Source organism: Lissotriton helveticus, chromosome 2_1 (assembly GCF_964261635.1).
Source record: "Lissotriton helveticus chromosome 2_1, aLisHel1.1, whole genome shotgun sequence".
Classification (NCBI taxonomy): Eukaryota; Metazoa; Chordata; class Amphibia; order Caudata; family Salamandridae; genus Lissotriton; species Lissotriton helveticus.
Window position 1 is genome coordinate 581,117,297 of NC_136059.1, and position 18,416 is coordinate 581,135,712.

General features: G+C 45.7%; 1 protein-coding gene across 1 annotated transcript in view; it reads right to left on the minus strand.

Annotated features, from left to right (window-relative positions):
- ARHGEF28 (Rho guanine nucleotide exchange factor 28) overlaps window positions 1–18,416 on the minus strand; it is a 1,107,856-nt gene that overhangs the window by 525,611 nt on the left and 563,829 nt on the right. The window contains exon 7 of the mRNA XM_078675262.1: window positions 6,929–6,998. Within this exon, the coding sequence (XP_078531388.1) occupies window positions 6,929–6,998 (70 nt within the window). The remainder of the gene's footprint in view (window positions 1–6,928; window positions 6,999–18,416) is intronic.

The following is an 18,416-nucleotide window of genomic DNA, read 5'->3' on the forward strand; positions in this document are numbered from 1 at the left end:
AAATATACCATGTGAATGGAAAAGCTGGAAGCAATGAAGATACTAATGGCTTAGTGCGTAGTAAAAGAGAAAGTATAGGTGAAATTATGGGTAGTATTTTCAGTGCACTGATACCTGGAGTGGGAGTGGTTCTGAATACTCACCGAATTTGCAAATTGTCTACTATAGTAGATGTGCTGTCTACTGAAACAGCTCATGGATTTCTGCTGGTCAATACCGAAATGGTTGCGATCAGATCAATGGTTTTACAAAATCGACTTGCTCTTGACACCTTATTAGCGAAAGAGGGCGGAGTCTGCCGGATGTTGAAGGCGCAACATTGTTGCACTTATATTCCGGATAAAAGTGTACAGATCAAAAGATATGTGAAAAACATTACTAATTTGGCAAAGGAACTCAAACCACTCGAGGTTGATAGTGCCTGGAAGAGACTGGTAGATGGTCTCTCAAATGTAGGTCATTGGCTCGCTAGCATAGGTAAAAGCTTATTATTCAAAATTCTGATGCCAATTGGTATTATGGGTCTTATTATACTTTCCATTTTCTTATGCTGTAAATACCGCAAGCGCACCAAAAAGCACGAGGTTAATGCAAGAGGAGTGAAACGAAGTGTGGATGAGATTGAATTAGAGGAAGTGAATGATCAGATATACAAAAAGGTGAAGACTTCTCACCCTGCTAAAACTGAAAGAGAAAAGCTAGAACGGTTGCTGGAAGAAATAGAACTTTATAAAGTGTGAAAGAAAGTTGGCATCTGGTTCCATTATAATTTGTGATGATAGTAGATATCATCAAAGAGGGGATTGATGAAGCAAAGCTTCGCATATTTTGCGGCTTGCCGAAATCAAGAACCTCGTTTATGTATAACAAGGTAATAAATGTACGTCTTACTAACATTTATATTAAGTTTGAGTAAAAGTTTAAGACGCTTGCCTATGTGTATTTCTAATGAATTTAATCTGTGTCCTCTAAAATGGCCGCCGCTTGTATTTTAGTTACTGCGCATGCGTCAGCCACACTCACGTGTCCTGACGCGTCTGCAGAAGTGGAGGGAAAGTTATGCGCATGCGTAATTCATAGCTGTGCTTATCATGTGGTACAGCTCGTGCCACTGCTCTTGTGTCCGTCTCAATGTAGCTAACATTTAATTGCATAAGTTTATTTCTTGATGATGAGTTAAAAGTACAAACCCTGTGATGTGTTTTCCTAATGACATTATTATGTATTAATTTGTTTTCGCTTACTTTTCATGTACCGCGGGAAATGGGGGTCTGAGTGAGAGGAGAGCCATATTGGAGGTCCCTTCTGCGCCTGTGCGACATTCGGCAGCACGAGGGACCTTGGCTGATGGAACATAGCCAGCTGGCAGTGATGGGCGAGATGCTCCTGAGAAAGTCACCTCTGCCCTGCGAGAACAGCGAATGTGGCTCCTTATGTGATACAATGTAATGTTGCGCTACTGTTAGCTCATGGGAACCCCAAATCTGCTAGGCGGTACCCAAATATGTTAATGAAGGCTTCAATTCGCGTATTGTGATTGGTGTGTTACCCAAACCCTACCTTAGGACCAATTGAAATTGAGGGATTCTGACACTTTGCAACATTGGGGGGTGGTACACTGTCCCCAAACTGTATATCTACCCTGGGTTCACCTAGTGAACCGTCCGACTTGTCTGGTTTAGCTGACCTGTCACTGACCCAACGCACTCAATAGGTGACTGAAGATACAGAGCGCTGCGGAGCACTCTGTCCGAATTTGACCATAGACTAAGGTTCTACTGAACCTTAAAGTGCTGGCAAGGCACTTAGCTGGGAGTTCGCTGACCCAATCGGGGTCTTGATCGATAGCTGCAGAGCGGGTGGAGCGCAGGCGTTGCTTCCGAACTGTGGGTTCCGGTCCTGTCCTGAAAAGGGTCCTGTCCTGAGGGTTTGCTGTCCTGCCCTGAGGGTCCTGTCCTGATTCCTATTCCGAGGGTATCCTGTCCTATCCTGGGTGTCCATTCTGCACCTGCTGTCCTTTGAAGGGTATCCTTCCTTGAGGGTTTCCTGTCCTTAACTGACCCGTGGCCAGGGTTTGGTTTCCACACCTTTTTCTAGGTAAATATTACTCTGAACCTCTCGAAATTCTTGCACCTTCTGAATTTCTAACTTTTGCTAAAATAAAGTTCAACATTGCATATGTTATATTTCCATGCCTTTCCGCAACTATTGAACTGTCATTTATAATTTTGCAAAGTTATTCCTATGTCTTCTCATTTGTTAGAAATTATATTTTGCATAGCAGTGTGTCATTTTCTGATATGGTCTAGAACTTCGTTGCCTAGGTTGTTCAAAGGCCCCTTCACCTTAAGTGAAGCGTGTTATTCATTATAAGCTCTTCTATAGTCACACACACTTAGTCTATCCCTGTCTAGATAATACTGACTTATATAGTATTTTTCTTGTTACAATTTATTAGTACAGTTGATGATTACTCTGTCATTATTTCTTTCTGCCTATGTGATTTACGTTATCTTGGTTATTGATTGCCTTATTTTACTGTACTTCATGCAAGAAAACATTGAACTTTAGATATTCATTTTTTAAAACTTCCAGTTGTCCGTGGTCATTTAAACAGTATTTGAAGGTTATTGGTTGGGTTTGTATTTTGCTGCCTTTCCTTTACAGCTAGCTCCCTGATTCATTGTGGTCATTAGGCACCCGCATCGGTGGATGGTAAGTCGGGTGCACCGAAAATTGGTAGCAGGGAACACACACACACCAACTTGATAGAGCTCGTGAAGTCACCTGATCGATGTATATGGTGGTTTGAAAAGTATATGGGCCCTGAAGCCGGAAAACGGCGAAAACTGTTGGTCGGGTGGCCTCGCGCGCTCTATCAAGTATACAAAACCATTCAGTCAGGGCACGAGTCGGGGTACCACGCGGGTGGACGGCATCCCCCCACTTATTTTCCAGGGTTTTCCAGGGTGGACGCCGTCCACCCTGCTCAATCAAAACGCCGTCCCGATCCAGACTTTCCTTCGTCCCCGGCCTCGCCTGCTGCCTGCCCGCCTCAGCCGGATATGTACGAAAACAGACTCTCCCAATATTGCACCTCACTGCCAGCTTTATTAGCCCATCATCCCCTAATGCTGTGGTTCCCAAAGTGTGCGCCGCGGCACCCCGGTGCGCCGTGATGAGAAGCCAGGGGCGCCGCGGCGCCGTGCAGGATGTGGGGGAGCTTGAAAGAAATGCCACCTTCTGTTGCATCGCACATGCTTCAAAACATTGGCACAGAGCGCCCTCTCTCCACCTGCCCGCCCCCATTCCTGCAATCACAGGCTGCTAGAAGTGCAAGAGCAGCCCCACCCCGCCCATTGTCACTTTGTATGGGGCTGATTGCCACACACAGAATGTCAATGGGCCAGTTTGGGGTGTTACAGCATGTGGTGAGCCGCTTCCTGCGGGTAGCGCCGCCGGCAACATTAACAGCTGGTCAAGGGCATCCCCAAAAATCTCACCAGAAGTATGCTGCTTGCCACAGGGTCAGGAGTCTCTCTCTCTCTTCTTTTGGCATATGTTGAAAGCTAACACAATGTGCAACATTTGAAAATGAACGGAGGGTGTAATGTGTTTCAAATAAAAGTTCGATTATTTTAAGACTGTTTTTTCACACATTTTTGTCTAAAATAAAAAAAAATCTGAGCAGTGAAGGCTCTTGCAGGGCTGTTAATCGGTGAGTCGAGTTCCCAAGAGGTATGTTAGTCCCTTCTCTCCAGCCTGCTTGCTCAAATCAGAGGCGAACACCCCGCAACTGGCTGTGCATAAAAGGCAAGAACCACCCGCTTAATTACTGGAAAGGTGAGGAAGCATGCACCACTCCACTGTAACTTTTGGGATTCATAGCCCTTGCACAAGAATCCACAGACACCCCGGAAATGTTTCTTTTGTGACTGCTTTTTTAAACATGTTTGTGCACTTCGGTATATTCAACACAATATTCACCATAATATGATGCAATCGTTTTTCAGTGAACAAGTGTAAAAGTGTTGGGTACCCTAATCTCATGCTGCTGTATCAGCCTTCCATCTTCACTAGATCGATAACATTATGATAATTAATTTGTCTAACAATACATATCAGGTATGACACCTGACAAATGTACATTTCTTATTGTCTTACAGGCTGGATGGGTGAAAGGGTAAATGGTTGGATGGATGAGTGAATGGATGGGTGGGTGGAAGAGTGGATGGATGAGTGAAAGGATGCTTGGGTGAAATGCTACACGGTTGGATGGATGAGTGAGTGAATGGATGGATGAAGGGATGGATGACTGAAAGGATGGATGGAAAGATAGACGATGGATAGGTTTTCAAATAGTTGAAAAGGTTTGGATATGGATGGGCACACAGTTGGAAGGACAGAATGAATGGTGAAAGACTGCATGATGGATAAAAGAATTAATAGATGACAATGTACATTTGGAATGGTGGATATCAGGGGTTTGATGGAAGGATGAATGGTTAGATCATTGGACAAGAGAGCTCTTCTGGGGATGGTTGTGATCAGTGGCGTCACAAGGGGGGTGCGGGAGGTGCGGGCCGCACCGGGTGTCACCAGCAGAGGGCTGACACCAAAATGAACTCCTCGCTATTTATTTACTGTTCATGTAACACCGTCCGTATTGTCCCATGCTGTTTATAGTGCAGGGAAATGGACGGATGCCAGAATCTTCCTTTTCCCAGTTCTGCGAGCGCAGCGGCTTTGTCAGGAGGGGCTTGAGTATAAAATGAGCTCCGCCCTTGACCTTCTGCTCGCTATTCTTTTTGCTCGGAGATGCGATCTTGGTCGTGTTCATGTTCCGAGTGCATGTGGGCGTTTGGGGAACACCACATTCAGTGAACACAAAGTCAAGATTGGCCCAATCTCTAATGGTAAGAACTTTCAGAGTTTCGTAAAAAGTCACATTTGCAGTTAATTTTTGGAACCTTTTGAATCATCCGTGTATATATGTTGCGAGGCTTGTCCTGCATTACTGCAGATGTTAATATGAGAAGCACTGAAAAGACCATTTGATTTCTTTGGACAGCGCTATGATGGGCCAAACGCAGGTAGGTCACAGAGTGTGCAGGATGGCAGGAGGAACGAAAAAAGGCCTCACCCTGTTTGCCACGCCTGCCCTAGACAATGGATGTTCAGTTGAATCATACAAAAGTATTAAAAAAAGGCTCCGATACTCAGCACATCGAAGCGGGGTAGGAGCGGGGTAGGCGCAAATTTGCGTGCACAAATTCAAAGCGCATTTCATGAGTTTATTTCAGTCACTTTGAGAAGAGCCAAAAACTGTGGGAGAAACCATGGGGGGGAGAAGGCGACGAGGAAAGGGTTAAAAGAGCAGCAGGCAGGGGAGGGAGGTGCAGGCGGAGGGGGTGGATGGTGCAAGCAGAGAAGGAGATGATGCAGGCTGAGAGGGAGACGGTGCAGCCAGAGGGAGAGATGGTGCAGGCAGGGGATGAGATGGTGCAGGCAGGGGATGAGATGGTGCAGGCAGGGGATGAGATGGTGCAGGCAGGGGATGAGATGGTGCAGGCAGGGGGTGAGATGGTGCAGGCAGAGGGGAGACGGAGCAGGCAGAGGGAGAGATGGTGCAGGCAGGGGATGAGATGGTGCAGGCAGGGGATGAGATGGTGCAGGCAGGGGGTGAGATGGTGCAGGCAGGGGGTGAGATGGTGCAGGCAGAGGGGAGACGGAGCAGGCAGAGGGCAGATGTTGCAGGCAGAGGGGAGATGGTGCAGGCAGAGGGGAGATGGTGCAGGCAGAGGGGAGATGGTGCAGGCAGAGGGGAGATGGTGCAGGCAGAGGGAGAGATGGTGCAGACAGAGGGAGAGATGGTGCAGGCAGAGTGGAAATGGTGCAGGCAGAGTACAAATGGTGCAGGCAGAGGGAGAGATGGTGCAGGCAGAGGGAGAGATGGTGCAGGCATGGGATGAGATGGTGCAGGCAGGGGGTGAGACGGAACAGGCAGAGGGGAGACGGAACAGGCAGAGGGAAGATGTTGCAGGCAGAGGGGAGATGGTGCAGGCAGAGGGGAGATGGTGCAGGCAGAGGGGAGATGGTGTGGACAGAGGGAGAGATGGTGCAGACAGAGGGAGAGATGGTGCAGGCAGGGGATGAGATGGTGCAGGTGGAGGGGAGACGGAGCAGGCAGAGGGCAGATGTTGCAGGCAGAGGGGAGATGGTGCAGGCAGAGGGAGAGATGGTGCAGACAGAGGGAGAGATGGTGCAGCCAGAGGGAGAGATGGTGCAGGCAGAGTGGAAATGGTGCAGGTAGAGTGGAAATGGTGCAGGCAGAGGGAGAGCTGGTGCAGGCAGAGGGAGAGCTGGTGCAGGCAGAGGGAGAGCTGGTGCATGCAGAGGGAGAGCTGGTGCAGGCGGAGTGGGAGGGGGAGATGGTGCAGGCAGAGGGAGAGATTGTGCAGGCAGAGGGAGAGATTGTGCAGGCAGAGGGAGAGATTGTGCAGGCAGAGGGAGAGATGGTGCAGGCGGAGGGAGAGATGGTGCAGGCGGAGGGAGAGATGGTGCAGGCGGAGGGAGAGATGGGAGCCATCCTATTCAACAGATCTCCCTGCCTTGCATTTGTCCTGCTCACACCTGTCATGATGTCACTTCCTGTCGTGATGTCACTTCCTGTCATGATGTCACTTCCTGTTGTGATGTCACTTCCTGTCGTGATGTCACTTCCTGTGACCACGCCTAACTTGGAGAGTCCCCCCACTTCTTTTTTTAGGACTTGTGCCCTGCATTCAGTGATCCTATGAATCATAGAGTGAAGGATTCACTGGGGATTCACTGGCGATACCTGTAGAATTTCTATTTGAAATCGACATATTGCATATAGATGCTTTAATTGAAGTGGAATGCAAAGTATTTTGGTTGATAACTCTACCTTCCTCTGTGTCTTCTACGTAAGAGAGCTTCTGTTGTACTTCTGTGGCACCATCTTTTAGATTTAACACCTACAAAAATGAGGAATATATATTTTAGCATGTTTCATTTCATTTATATATTACACAGATACATTTACATATGCACACACACATAGTATATTAACGTGCATGAATATTACGTAGGCTTTTGTGGAAGTAGTAAAGACAAGACGACGAGTGATGTAACCTTTACAAGACACATCTCACGAGCTGCAAGAGCCAGAAAAGGTGCGGCTATTTTAATATTTTGCTGCATTTTGGTGAAATATTTTCTGTCTTACAACTGATTTACTTGGGACAAAGAAAATCTTACCAATCAATGTCAATCGACATACCAAAGCCAGGTCAGGCAAATGCTCCAGCTTAATAGCAGCAGCATGCTTACACATTAGAACACGATTTTATGGCTAGTAGAACAACACATGAGACTTGATTACAGAAGTAACCTGTAAAAAGCACTTTATTTAAAAACAAAATAGAGTACTTGAAATGTCAAACAGGCCCAAGATTGTCCAAGCTCCCCAGCAGTTGTGCCTCTGTTCCAATTACGTACAAGGGTGGGAGGACCTGGTCATGTTCTTTCTGTTCCCTCTGCTGCCAGGACGAGAAGTGCCCCTTGCAGACTGACGTCTAGCGTTACTGTTTTTGCAATCTCTACCCACCGCAACGGTGTGTTTTTATCTATCATGGTTTCTATCTAGAGTTTTACATTCCAGTTTTGAGATGTATCGAAACTTTTCTATCTATGGTTTTAATATCGTTGTTTTATGATGTATGTATTCATGTACTCTTATGGTTTGCATTGAGCAAATCGAATAAAGAAATACTTCACTGGCATCTATTTTCAGTGGCTGTGCAGGAGCTTCTAATTGTCTGCTGCTGAGGCACTAAGCCGGAAGAATGGCCATGGCTGAGCTCCAATCCCAATTATTTTTTATCATGGTCAGTCAAGTTCTCAGAACAAGACACGTTCTCCCCACGTTTCATTTCCCTGCCTTTCTTTTGACACAGCAGCAAGCTGTTGATTGGTAACAGTGGCGGCCCGCACGGATCAGGAGGGGCGGGGTAGGAGGCTGGGATGGGAGGAGGGGATCTAAAAATAAGGGGGAAAAAAAGACCTACCTTATTGCTGCGTCTCTCCTCCATCTCTCCTCGTGTCGGGAATAGAGCAGGAAGCACCAAGGCTCCCATGACCAATCAAGGCGCTGCAATGCAGCGTTGTGATTGGTCTGAGTGCCATGGTTTGGTGCTCAGCCAGGGAATGGAAGCCTGGACATGTTTTCCACAAACGCTGTAATGCAGCCTGGGTGGAGAACATGAAAAGTGCACATGAATGTTTGGCCAGCCAGAGACGGCCGGCCAAATATTCATGTGCACTTGGAGTGGGCAAACCCCTCCTCCTGCTCCTCTGTCATTGGAGCAACCCAGCTCGTCCCACAAACCTGCCAGAGCAGGAACAAATAAAATGATAATGAAGTCAAGTTATTGTCATTTTATTTTTTCTTTACTTCACTGCTAAAAAGCAGTGGGGCGACATTCCTCCGCCTTTGCGGAGGAGCTGCCACTGATTGGTAATATCACAGGCATTGTCAATGTAGTGGTACGGGGGAGGAGGGTGAGAGAGAGCCTTTTTAGGTTGAGACTACCAGACAGTTAAAGCTGACCAATTCAGGTTCCCAATAACTTGCCAAGCACTTAGAGTGGGATTAATGCTTGTCTACTTAATCAAACACTCACACCCAGTCAAAAGATCTGGGTTTAATCCATCACCGTTCTTTAGCCCACACTGCCACCCCAGTTCAGACATGGTTATATGCAAATCAGTCTGACCCTGTGCCTCATGGGAACAGTCCAGCCATAAGTGTGGCAGGGTATGCTCAGACTGATTTGCATATAGCCATGTCTGAACTGGGGTGGCAGAGTGGGCTAAAGAACGTTGATGGATTAAACCCAGATCTTTTGACTGGGTGTGAGTGTATGATTAATTCAGATGCTCCGTCCATCACCACCCCCTTTTGTACCGCTTTTGGCTGCCATACGTGTGGCAGGGTATGCTCAGACGTGAGTCCCTTGCTCACTTTGCCACTGGATTCAAGCAAGCCGGGCTGAAGACGGCTTGAATGCCAGAAACCGGTCCTCTGAAGCTTGTTTCCGGTCCAGGTAAGACATGGCTTGGCAGTTCGGGCTGGACTGTTCCCATGAGGCACAGGGTCAGACTGATTTGCATATAGCCATGTCTGAACTGGGGTGGCAGAGTGGGCTAAAGAACGGTGATGGATTAAATCCAGATCTTTTGACTGGGTGTGAGTGTTTGATTGATTCAGATGCTCCGTCCATCGCCATCCCCTTTTGTACTACTTAGGGCAACAGGCAGCACAGGTTTTTGTGATTGCCACGTGTATATATATTTTGTGCTTTCAGCAGCATCAACTTTGACCTCATATAAGTTTATTCTACTCACAAGGTGAATCACACAAACTGCATGCACAAAATCACACATTTCTCTAAGAGTGGCATGGGCTATGAAGGTATTTTAATGATGGAGGAAATTTGGGGGACTAAATAGAGGTTCTCAAAGGTGACTCTTGACACATGTGCACCACTATGCTATTATATCTTTCATACTACATTTAAATCTTATACTGTAGGCAGCGTCATGTTCGGTCTTCCACAAACTGTGGAAAATGCACCACATTGGGGTCACCCTAAGATTTTCAAAAGCACCTGGATATAGTCCATACACATCTGTAGTCTTTCATTTCAGTCCAGTCCCAGGACTTGTTTCCGTTTAATGTGTTAGCCTCAATATATTCTGCCACACATCTCTGCATGACCAATCTAAATTTGTTACCCCTTTCTCTGAAGATGGGTTTGACTGCACAGTGTAACCATACGTCCCAATTTCTTCTATTTTTTTAAAAACATCTTTTTAATGGTATTTTACAAACATGGGGCAAAATAGTCAAAGTCAGAAATAAGCATGACCACAATAGTGACCCACCTATTTAATGGCACAGCATATTGGGTCAGCCTGGAGGCATTTCACTTACTTGTTACACACGTTTCACATGCTTATTTTCTTATTTTCAAGACTTGCATTGTTTTTTGGTGTGAGATACAACTCCAGTTAACCTGCTAGGTAGAGATTTGCTCTGCAAAATGAATTGCACCATCTATTTTTACACCAGATGGAATAGCATTTCATAAGAAGGATAAGGATGTGGTGTTCAAAATGATGATGGCGAGGCAAGGGACAGAAGTGAATGATTTGTATCCTTTATTTACAGTGAAGGATTTGTCTGTTGAATTGAGAAACACGGTGTTGACTGATGTGAGGGATTTTTTAGGGAAAGACATTGGACTAATGAAAGAAGTTGTCAGACAAGGTGCAGAATTTCCAAAAACGCCACAATACAAAATGAGTCCTGAGACCATTGCAGGAGAAACACCTGTAATAGAATTGCTGATTGAACAGGGTATTTTGAATGAAATATTAGAGAGTCCTTGTAATTCACCTATTATGGGGATCAAGAAAGCGAGTAGTTAGTACAGAATTAAAAAAAAAAAAAAAAAAAAGAGAGGGGAGAATCAAAAAGGCTTAAAGAAGTGCTTGGATACACTACACTTTCATTTTTACATTATATACATCCTAGTTTTTTTTGTTTTTTTTCTAGTTTTTGATTTTTTTTAGACAATGGCAATGGCAAAATTTCAAGAGACTGGATATCAAAATCAAAGTTTTAAAAGTAGATGTATTAATGCTTGCTATATACGTGCCTTACTAATGATGTTAGTTTGGGTAACATTAATTGTTTTTGTGCCCTATCTAATGTATCCTACTATAAAATATTACTAAAGATTTGGTGAGTGAGAAAATAAATGTGGAAAATCTTAAAGAAGATCCACAGACTAACATTAAGGAATCATCAGGTGATAATTTACACCAGGATAATTCGATTCAGGATTTTTCGTTAAATGTCTTTACTAAATTATTATATAAATATGTGGATACTGTGGATGCAAGAGATTGTTACGCGTTAATGCAATTACCATTGTCTGTGTCTGAGGGGGTGACCTATCATCCCCTACCTTTAACCTATGGCGTCTCGTGTAGTGTACTAACAAGTCTGTTCTATGAAAAAGGTTGCTTGCAGTATTACTATTCAAATTATGATTTAGTCTTTTCTGAAGTACCTATTAGAAAGAATATGAATATGGTGATTAGTACTCGAAATGCTGAATATTTTGGAAATTTTTTCCATCCTACTAAAATGATGGATAATGTGTATGCACATCGTAATAATTTAACCTGTAGTTTGCATCAGGAAGAGATTGAATTCATAAATTTAGTGGAAGATAGGAAGCAGAATTTTAAGAAAAAGGCTGCTGAGCAAAAGTCCCATATTCACCCTTGGGATTTTAGAGAAGGTAATTACAAAAAAGGTGAGACATATGCTGCAATGACTCTGGATTGACATCATAGGGGTAAGCGTTACTTACTTAGACAGAAAACTGACTACAACAATTATTTAATTGGTTCTAGTGAATGTGACCATACTTTCCTGATCACAGGGGGTTGGGGAATAAAAGGTGGTACTGATCCTGTTTTCTCTGGTATATATTATGTGTGCGGTAAAATGCCTATTATAGGATACATGCACGTTGGTATGGGTGTTGTTATATGGGGATTGTCTTTCCGAAGGTTTATCATATGGATAAAAGTCATAGAACCATTTAAAGGAAAAGAAGATTACCACAAAATTAAAGGGGAATTAGTGCTGCGGAAATTGTGGGTGATATTTTTGGAGCATTGATACCTTCAGTTGGAGTAATTTTTAATTCACATAAAATTAGGAAATTGTCCACTGTGGTTGATCGTTTACCAACAGACACTGCTGGTGGGTTCTTAATGATTGATACTGAAATGGTGGCTATGAGATCTATGGTTTTACAATATCTGCTCGCTCTTGACGTATTATTGACAAAAGAGGGCAGAGTCTGTAGCATGATGAAAATTCAACAGTGTTGCACATATATCCCTGACAAAAGAAATAACCTAGAGGGATATATTACTAATATTATGCATCTACTGGAAGATTTAACTGAACTGAAGGGTGACTCTGCTTTGGAGAAACTTGGTAAGGGTTTCTCTTCAGTGGCTAACTGCTTTTCAGCTTTTGGTAATAGCTTGCTATGAAGAATACTAATGCCAATAATTGCTGTTGCTACAGGGATATTAACACTGGTATTAATATATAAGAGTTGTAAGTGCAAGAAACAAACACTAGAGACTGAACAGAGAACAAGAAATAGAAAGACAGAAGAAATGGAATTGTAAGACAGAAGAGGAAATTACTATGAAATAGTAAAAGATATAGATGTGGTTAGGTTGTAACAGAAGAAAACGACTACTTTCTAGGTAATATAAACCGATGATAATCTGATTTTGAGTTTTTTTATGATGGCTTAAGTCGCCTTCAAAGGGGGGATTGATGGAGCAGGGTTTTGCGAAATAAAACCTGCTCGGATCAAACTTCTCATTGTGTGTATTATCAACAAAATTGTGTGGAAATTAACAGTGATAAACTAAAAACGGACACATGAAATTGCGCAAATGTGTGCTGGAAAGAAATCAGTATTTTCAGTACTTTTCTAGTAGGCCGCAAATGCAAAATGATTAATGCAGAAATAACAGTTAAAAGAAAATAACGATAGAAGCCATAAGTTTTTCCTTTTTAATAACTGTTTGAAAATGCACATAACGTGAAGAGAAATAGTGAAGCTTAGTAGTGACAACGATAATCACATGTGTATTTGTTTTTCCTTGGGCACATTTAACTGTTCTGCAGAGAAGGCCTCAAGAGTCTTTTTAGGTTTAGTTTGCTTTCTAAAACGTAGGCTGCAAAGAAATATACTTTGTCCTTCCTGAGTTCCTGACACTGGCCAAGGCTGTGTGGAGAAAGTAATGAATGTTATTAATAGAATTTCCATGCCAACCGGAGTATGTGGACACTCGTGCTACAAGTTTGAAACATTTGCAAATTGGAAAATGGGCAAGCTGCGGAAGAGATTATCAGAGTTTCCTCTGCTGAAGGACAATGACGAAAGCTCTCTAAAGACAAAGGAACTGTTGAAAGTTAGGTACAGTGGAAGAGGAGTATTTAGACACCCCCTAGCCTAGTCCAATGGGATTCGAGGATTTTTAGGGTTTTGATACATGAGGGGTTGGATCTTTAGTAAATTAGGGTATAATTACTAGTGTTAGAATTTTTAGTTTAGGCAGGCTTGATTTTTGAGAGGAGAGAGCTGTGTCACTGTTTCCTTACCTACTTGCCTGGCTGTTGTTCTGCTGATTCTGACTCTTTAATTTTGCTCCCCATACCTTCTTGAGGGTGCCCCAGCTTACTCTTCTGGCCGCAAAGTAGCTTTTCAGACTACTAGAATTTTGTGCTAATATTAATCTCATTTTGCAAATGTTCTTTACTCTTTGTCTCTTCGCCTATCCGCTCTCTCATGACATGGTTTTGAGATGTTGTTATGAATTACCATATTGCTATTCTCTTGTGTGATGATCTATGATTCAAGCTGTATTGTGCCTGATGAGAATTAGCATTGATTTAGATAAAAGCACATTGCTAAGTCATCAGAGTTTGTCTTTATTAATGTCATTTGGTTATATTGAATTAAGTATTTCTTTGTTTAGGTCCTCATAAATTAGGATTCTGTCAATCCTTTGAGTTTGAGTTTAAAATATTTCTTAAGCGCACGTACACCTAGCGGTTTCATGGCGCTGTACAGTACTGAACCCCGGAGGAATCGAAGACCAGATCATGGAAAAGGAGGTTTAAGAGGAGAAGGCTTGTGTGAAAAGGAAAGTTTTCAGTGCCTTGCGAAAGAGTGTATACTGGGGACAGGATCTCAGGTGGACCGGAAGGGAATTCCAGAAGGCAGGGGCGAGTGTGGAAAATTTGGAGCCTCCCCACTTTTTACGTTTGAAACGGGGGACTACAAGCAATTGTTGGGTGGAAGAACGCAGCTCCCTGGGAGGGACATAGGAATGAATTTCAGACATAATAAAGGCAGGGGCTGAGCCGGACCGGGCGTTGAAGATGATGCATCCTAGTTTAAACTGGACTCGTTCACGAATGGGGAGCCAGTGTAAGGTCTTGAGGAGGGGAGTGACGTGATGTGACTTAGATAGATTGAAGACCAGGCGAGCCGCCTGGTTCTGGACCAGCTGGAGGCGTCGCACGCTGTACGCGGGCATACCACAATAAAGGGCGTTGCCGTAATCCAGGCGGGAGATAACCAGTGCCAGGACTATAAGTTTGAGGGCGGGGAGAGAGAAGAACCAAGAGACTTTGCGAATGGTGCGAAGTGAGAGGAAAGACGAAGACACAACAGTGCTAACTTGAGAGTGAAGTGAGAGTTGGTGATCCAGTTTAAACCCAAGAGTTTTTACAGAGGGGGATGGGATTGGGGGAGGACCCAACGAGGGGGGCCAAAAGGAAGAGGACCAGGGACTGGAGCAACCACCTGTCAGCACCAACTCCGTCTTGTCGGGGTTGAGCTTCAGGTGGTTGTAATTCATCCAGTCCCGGATGAAAGTCATAACAGACTGAAAGTTAGAGATGGACTCTGGGGAGGAAGATAAGGAAAAAAATAGCTGGAGGTCATCCGCGTAGTTATAAATGGAGACCTCCAGCTGTTGGAGGGCAAAGATAAGGGGAGCAATATACAGGTTAAATAACAGCGGGGAAAGGGATGAACCCTGGGGGACCCCACATTTAACCGGCTGGAAGTCCGCTGAAAAATCACCCAAGCGCACAGCTTGGGTGCGGTCACTCAGAAAGGAGGACAACCAGACCAAGGCCGATCCTCCGATTCCCGCCGCTCTGACACGGGACAATAAGATGGAGTGATCAACCGTGTCAAAAGCGGCGGAGAGATCGAGGAGGACCAGGGCCTGGGGATGGTTAGTGTCCAAACCCTCTCTGAGGTTGTCAAGAACCGATAATACAATGGACTCCGTGGAGTGTGAGGGTCGGAACCCCACCTGCCGGGGGGCAAATACCCCATTCTCCTCCACGAAGGTGTTGAGCGTTCTGGTTACGTGACGCTCCAGCACCTTCGCCGAAAAGGGCAGGAGTGAGATGGGGCGATAGTTGACAAGTACTGAAGGGTCCGCTCCGGGTATTTTTAAGATGGGTAGGATGACGGCCGATTTGAGGGGTGGGATGACGATGCCCTGTGATAGCGAGCTGTTAAGGAGGGTGAGAGGGGGCGAGGCACAAACAGAATAAATCTGTTTCAGAATATGTGCAGGGCAGGGGTCTAGAGGGGAACCGGATTTGACCAGCGGCAGAAGAGAAAGGAAGGATTCTTCGGTAAGGAGGGGGATGGAGTCGAGGCATGCTGTGTTGGGGGGAGAATGGGGGATGACAAAGGAAGGGGAAGGGGAGGGATATTAGCTTTGATGGTGGAAATTTTATCAAGGAAAAAAGAATTGAGGGAGTCACAAAGATACTGGGAGGGGGAAGGTTTGAGGGAGGCCCTATCAGAGTATGCAAGGTCGTGCACAATAGTGAAAATTTATTTGGACTGGTTTTCAGCGGCTAAAATTTTGGAGGAAAAGTAGGCGTTCTTGGTCGCCAGGATGGATTTTTTGTACTGGGCCAAGAGAGTGATGTACTAATTTCTAAGTATTGGACAATAGTCCCGCCTCCAAGAGCGTTCAGCCCGACGGACATTAAGTTTTAGAGCTTTGAGTTCCTGATTGAACCAGCGATTTGCGCCGTTGGTGCGTCTGGATGATACACGCCTTAAGGGAGCGACTAAGTTGCAGCCTGAACCAAGCCATGAGTTGATGGAGTCAGCTTGTTCGAGAGATGACAGCCCGTGAAGATCGGGGCGGGAGGCGGAAAGTGTGGCAGACAGGGAAGTCACATCTACGTGGTTCCAGGAGCGCGCCCAGATGTTTTTAGGGAGGGAGGGCTTGCGGGCTGAACTGAGGGGTAACGAAAAAGAGATGAGGAAATGATCAGACCAGGTGCAAGGGGAAATGGTCAAAGACGACACTGGGCAGTTAAGGGACCAAATCTGGTCTAAGATGTGGCCCTGACAATGGGTTGGGGAGTGCACAGCTGGGGAAAAATTGAGAAAACGTAGGGACTCTGAGAATTCCTTCGATGTTGAACATTCGGCCGGATCTGAAGGCCAAAAGTTGAAGTCTCCTAATACCAAAATGGCTGAATTGTTTACGACCAGGGTTGCCACTAAGTCTTGGAAGCTCGGCAGGAAGAGTTGAGGAGAAGAGGGAGGACGGTACATCAGCACACAAGTGAGCGGAGTACTGAAAGAGAGTGTTCGGGCAACTAAAAAATCTGATGAGCCAATAGGGGAGAAAACTAGAGGTTGAAAGACAATATCTTTGCGGGCAATCAGGGCAACGCCACCACCCGGTTTACCGGGGGGACGATCGGCGCGAAGAACGTAATATGATGCAGGAAGCGTGGCTAATAAGGGGGGAAGGGAACTGTTACAGAACCAAGTCTCCGTAAGAAAAAGGAGGTCCAGTAAGGTGAAAAGTTCATGATAATGCTTAACAGCTGACCTAGTGTTAAGATAGATAGCAGATAAAGTGGTGATGGATGGGCGCGGTGGCGGAGCAGAGCAGGAACAGTTGGTAGGTGGAAACGATAGAGAGGGAGAGAGGGGGGAAATTAATGGAGGGGTCCATCCCAATCTATCAATACGTACTAATGTAATGTCGTCCAGAGGCCATGAACCTAGGAGGTTAAGTAGCTGTGCAGAGGAATATTGTGTAAATTGGGCAGAGTGGCTGGCCCCTGGCCCCGGTCGGACGCGGACGGGCGAAGACGGGCTTGCCTTGGGCGCGCCTTTGGCGCGCAATCGTTGCGCCCGCTGCGCTCGTCCGCTGCGCGTCCGAAAGTGACACATAATTTAAGGATAGAAGAGGTGGGGCCGGTGGCCTCCAAAAAGGGGGCGTGGCCAGCGGGCTGGGCAGACGGTGGCGAGGAGAGTCAGTCTTCGGTAACAAACAGCGCTAGATCCGCTGTGGGAACCGGACTGCTAGTAGAAGTAAGTTTGTTTAAAAGCAATTTATTTACAAATGACAATCAATCAAATATTTTTAAAATAGAGCAGAGAGACTCCCGGCTTCCGCCTCAGGAGTTTGTACAATACCAATGGCGGCGTTTGCAATCAGCGTCCCTAAGTAGACTTTGGCGGGGGCGTGGCCTCCGAAAAGGGGGCGTGGCCAGCGGGCTGGGCGGACGGTGGCGAGGAGAGTCAGTCTTCGGTAACAAACAGCGCTAGATCCGCTGTGGGAACCGGACTGCTAGTAGAAGTAAGTTTGTTTAAAAGCAATTTATTTACAAATGACAATCAATCAAATATTTTTAAAATAGAGCAGAGAGACTCCCGGCTTCCGCCTCAGGAGTTTGTACAATACCAATGGCGGCGCTTGCAATCAGCGTCCCTAAGTAGACTTTGGTGGGGGGCGTGGCCTCCGAAAAGGGGGCGTGGCCAGGGGGCTGGGCGGACGGTGGCGAGGAGAGTCAGTCTTCGGTAACAAACAGCGCTAGATCCGCTGTGGGAACCGGACTGCTAGTAGAAGTAAGTTTGTTTAAAAGCAATTTATTTACAAATGACAATCAATCAAATATTTTTAAAATAGAGCAGAGAGACTCCCGGCTTCCGCCTCAGGAGTTTGTACAATACCAATGGCGGCGCTTGCAATCAGCGTCCCTAAGTAGACTTTGGCGGGGGCGTGGCCTCCGAAAAGGGGGCGTGGCCAGCGGGCTGGGCGGACGGTGGCGAGGAGAGTCAGTCTTCGGTAACAAACAGCGCTAGATCCGCTGTGGGAACCGGACTGCTAGTAGAAGTAAGTTTGTTTAAAAGCAATTTATTTACAAATGACAATCAATCAAATATTTTTAAAATAGAGCAGAGAGACTCCCGGCTTCCACCTCAGGAGTTTGTACAATACCAATGGCGGCGCTTGCAATCAGCGTCCCTATGTAGACTTTGGCGGGGGCGTGGCCAGCGGGCTGGGCGGACGGTGGCGAGGAGAGTCAGTCTTCGGTAACAAACAGCGCTAGATCCGCTGTGGGAACCGGACTGCTAGTAGAAGTAAGTTTGTTTAAAAGCAATTTATTTACAAATGACAATCAATCAAATATTTTTAAAATAGAGCAGAGAGACTCCCGGCTTCCGCCTCAGGAGTTTGTACAATACCAATGGCGGCGATTGCAATCAGCGTCCCTAAGTAGACTTTGGCGGGGGGCATGGCCTCCGAAAAGGGGGCGTGGCCAGCGGGCTGGGCGGACGGTGGCGAGGAGAGTCAGTCTTCGGTAACAAACAGCGCTAGATCCGCTGTGGGAACTGGACTGCTAGTAGAAGTAAGTTTGTTTAAAAGCAATTTAT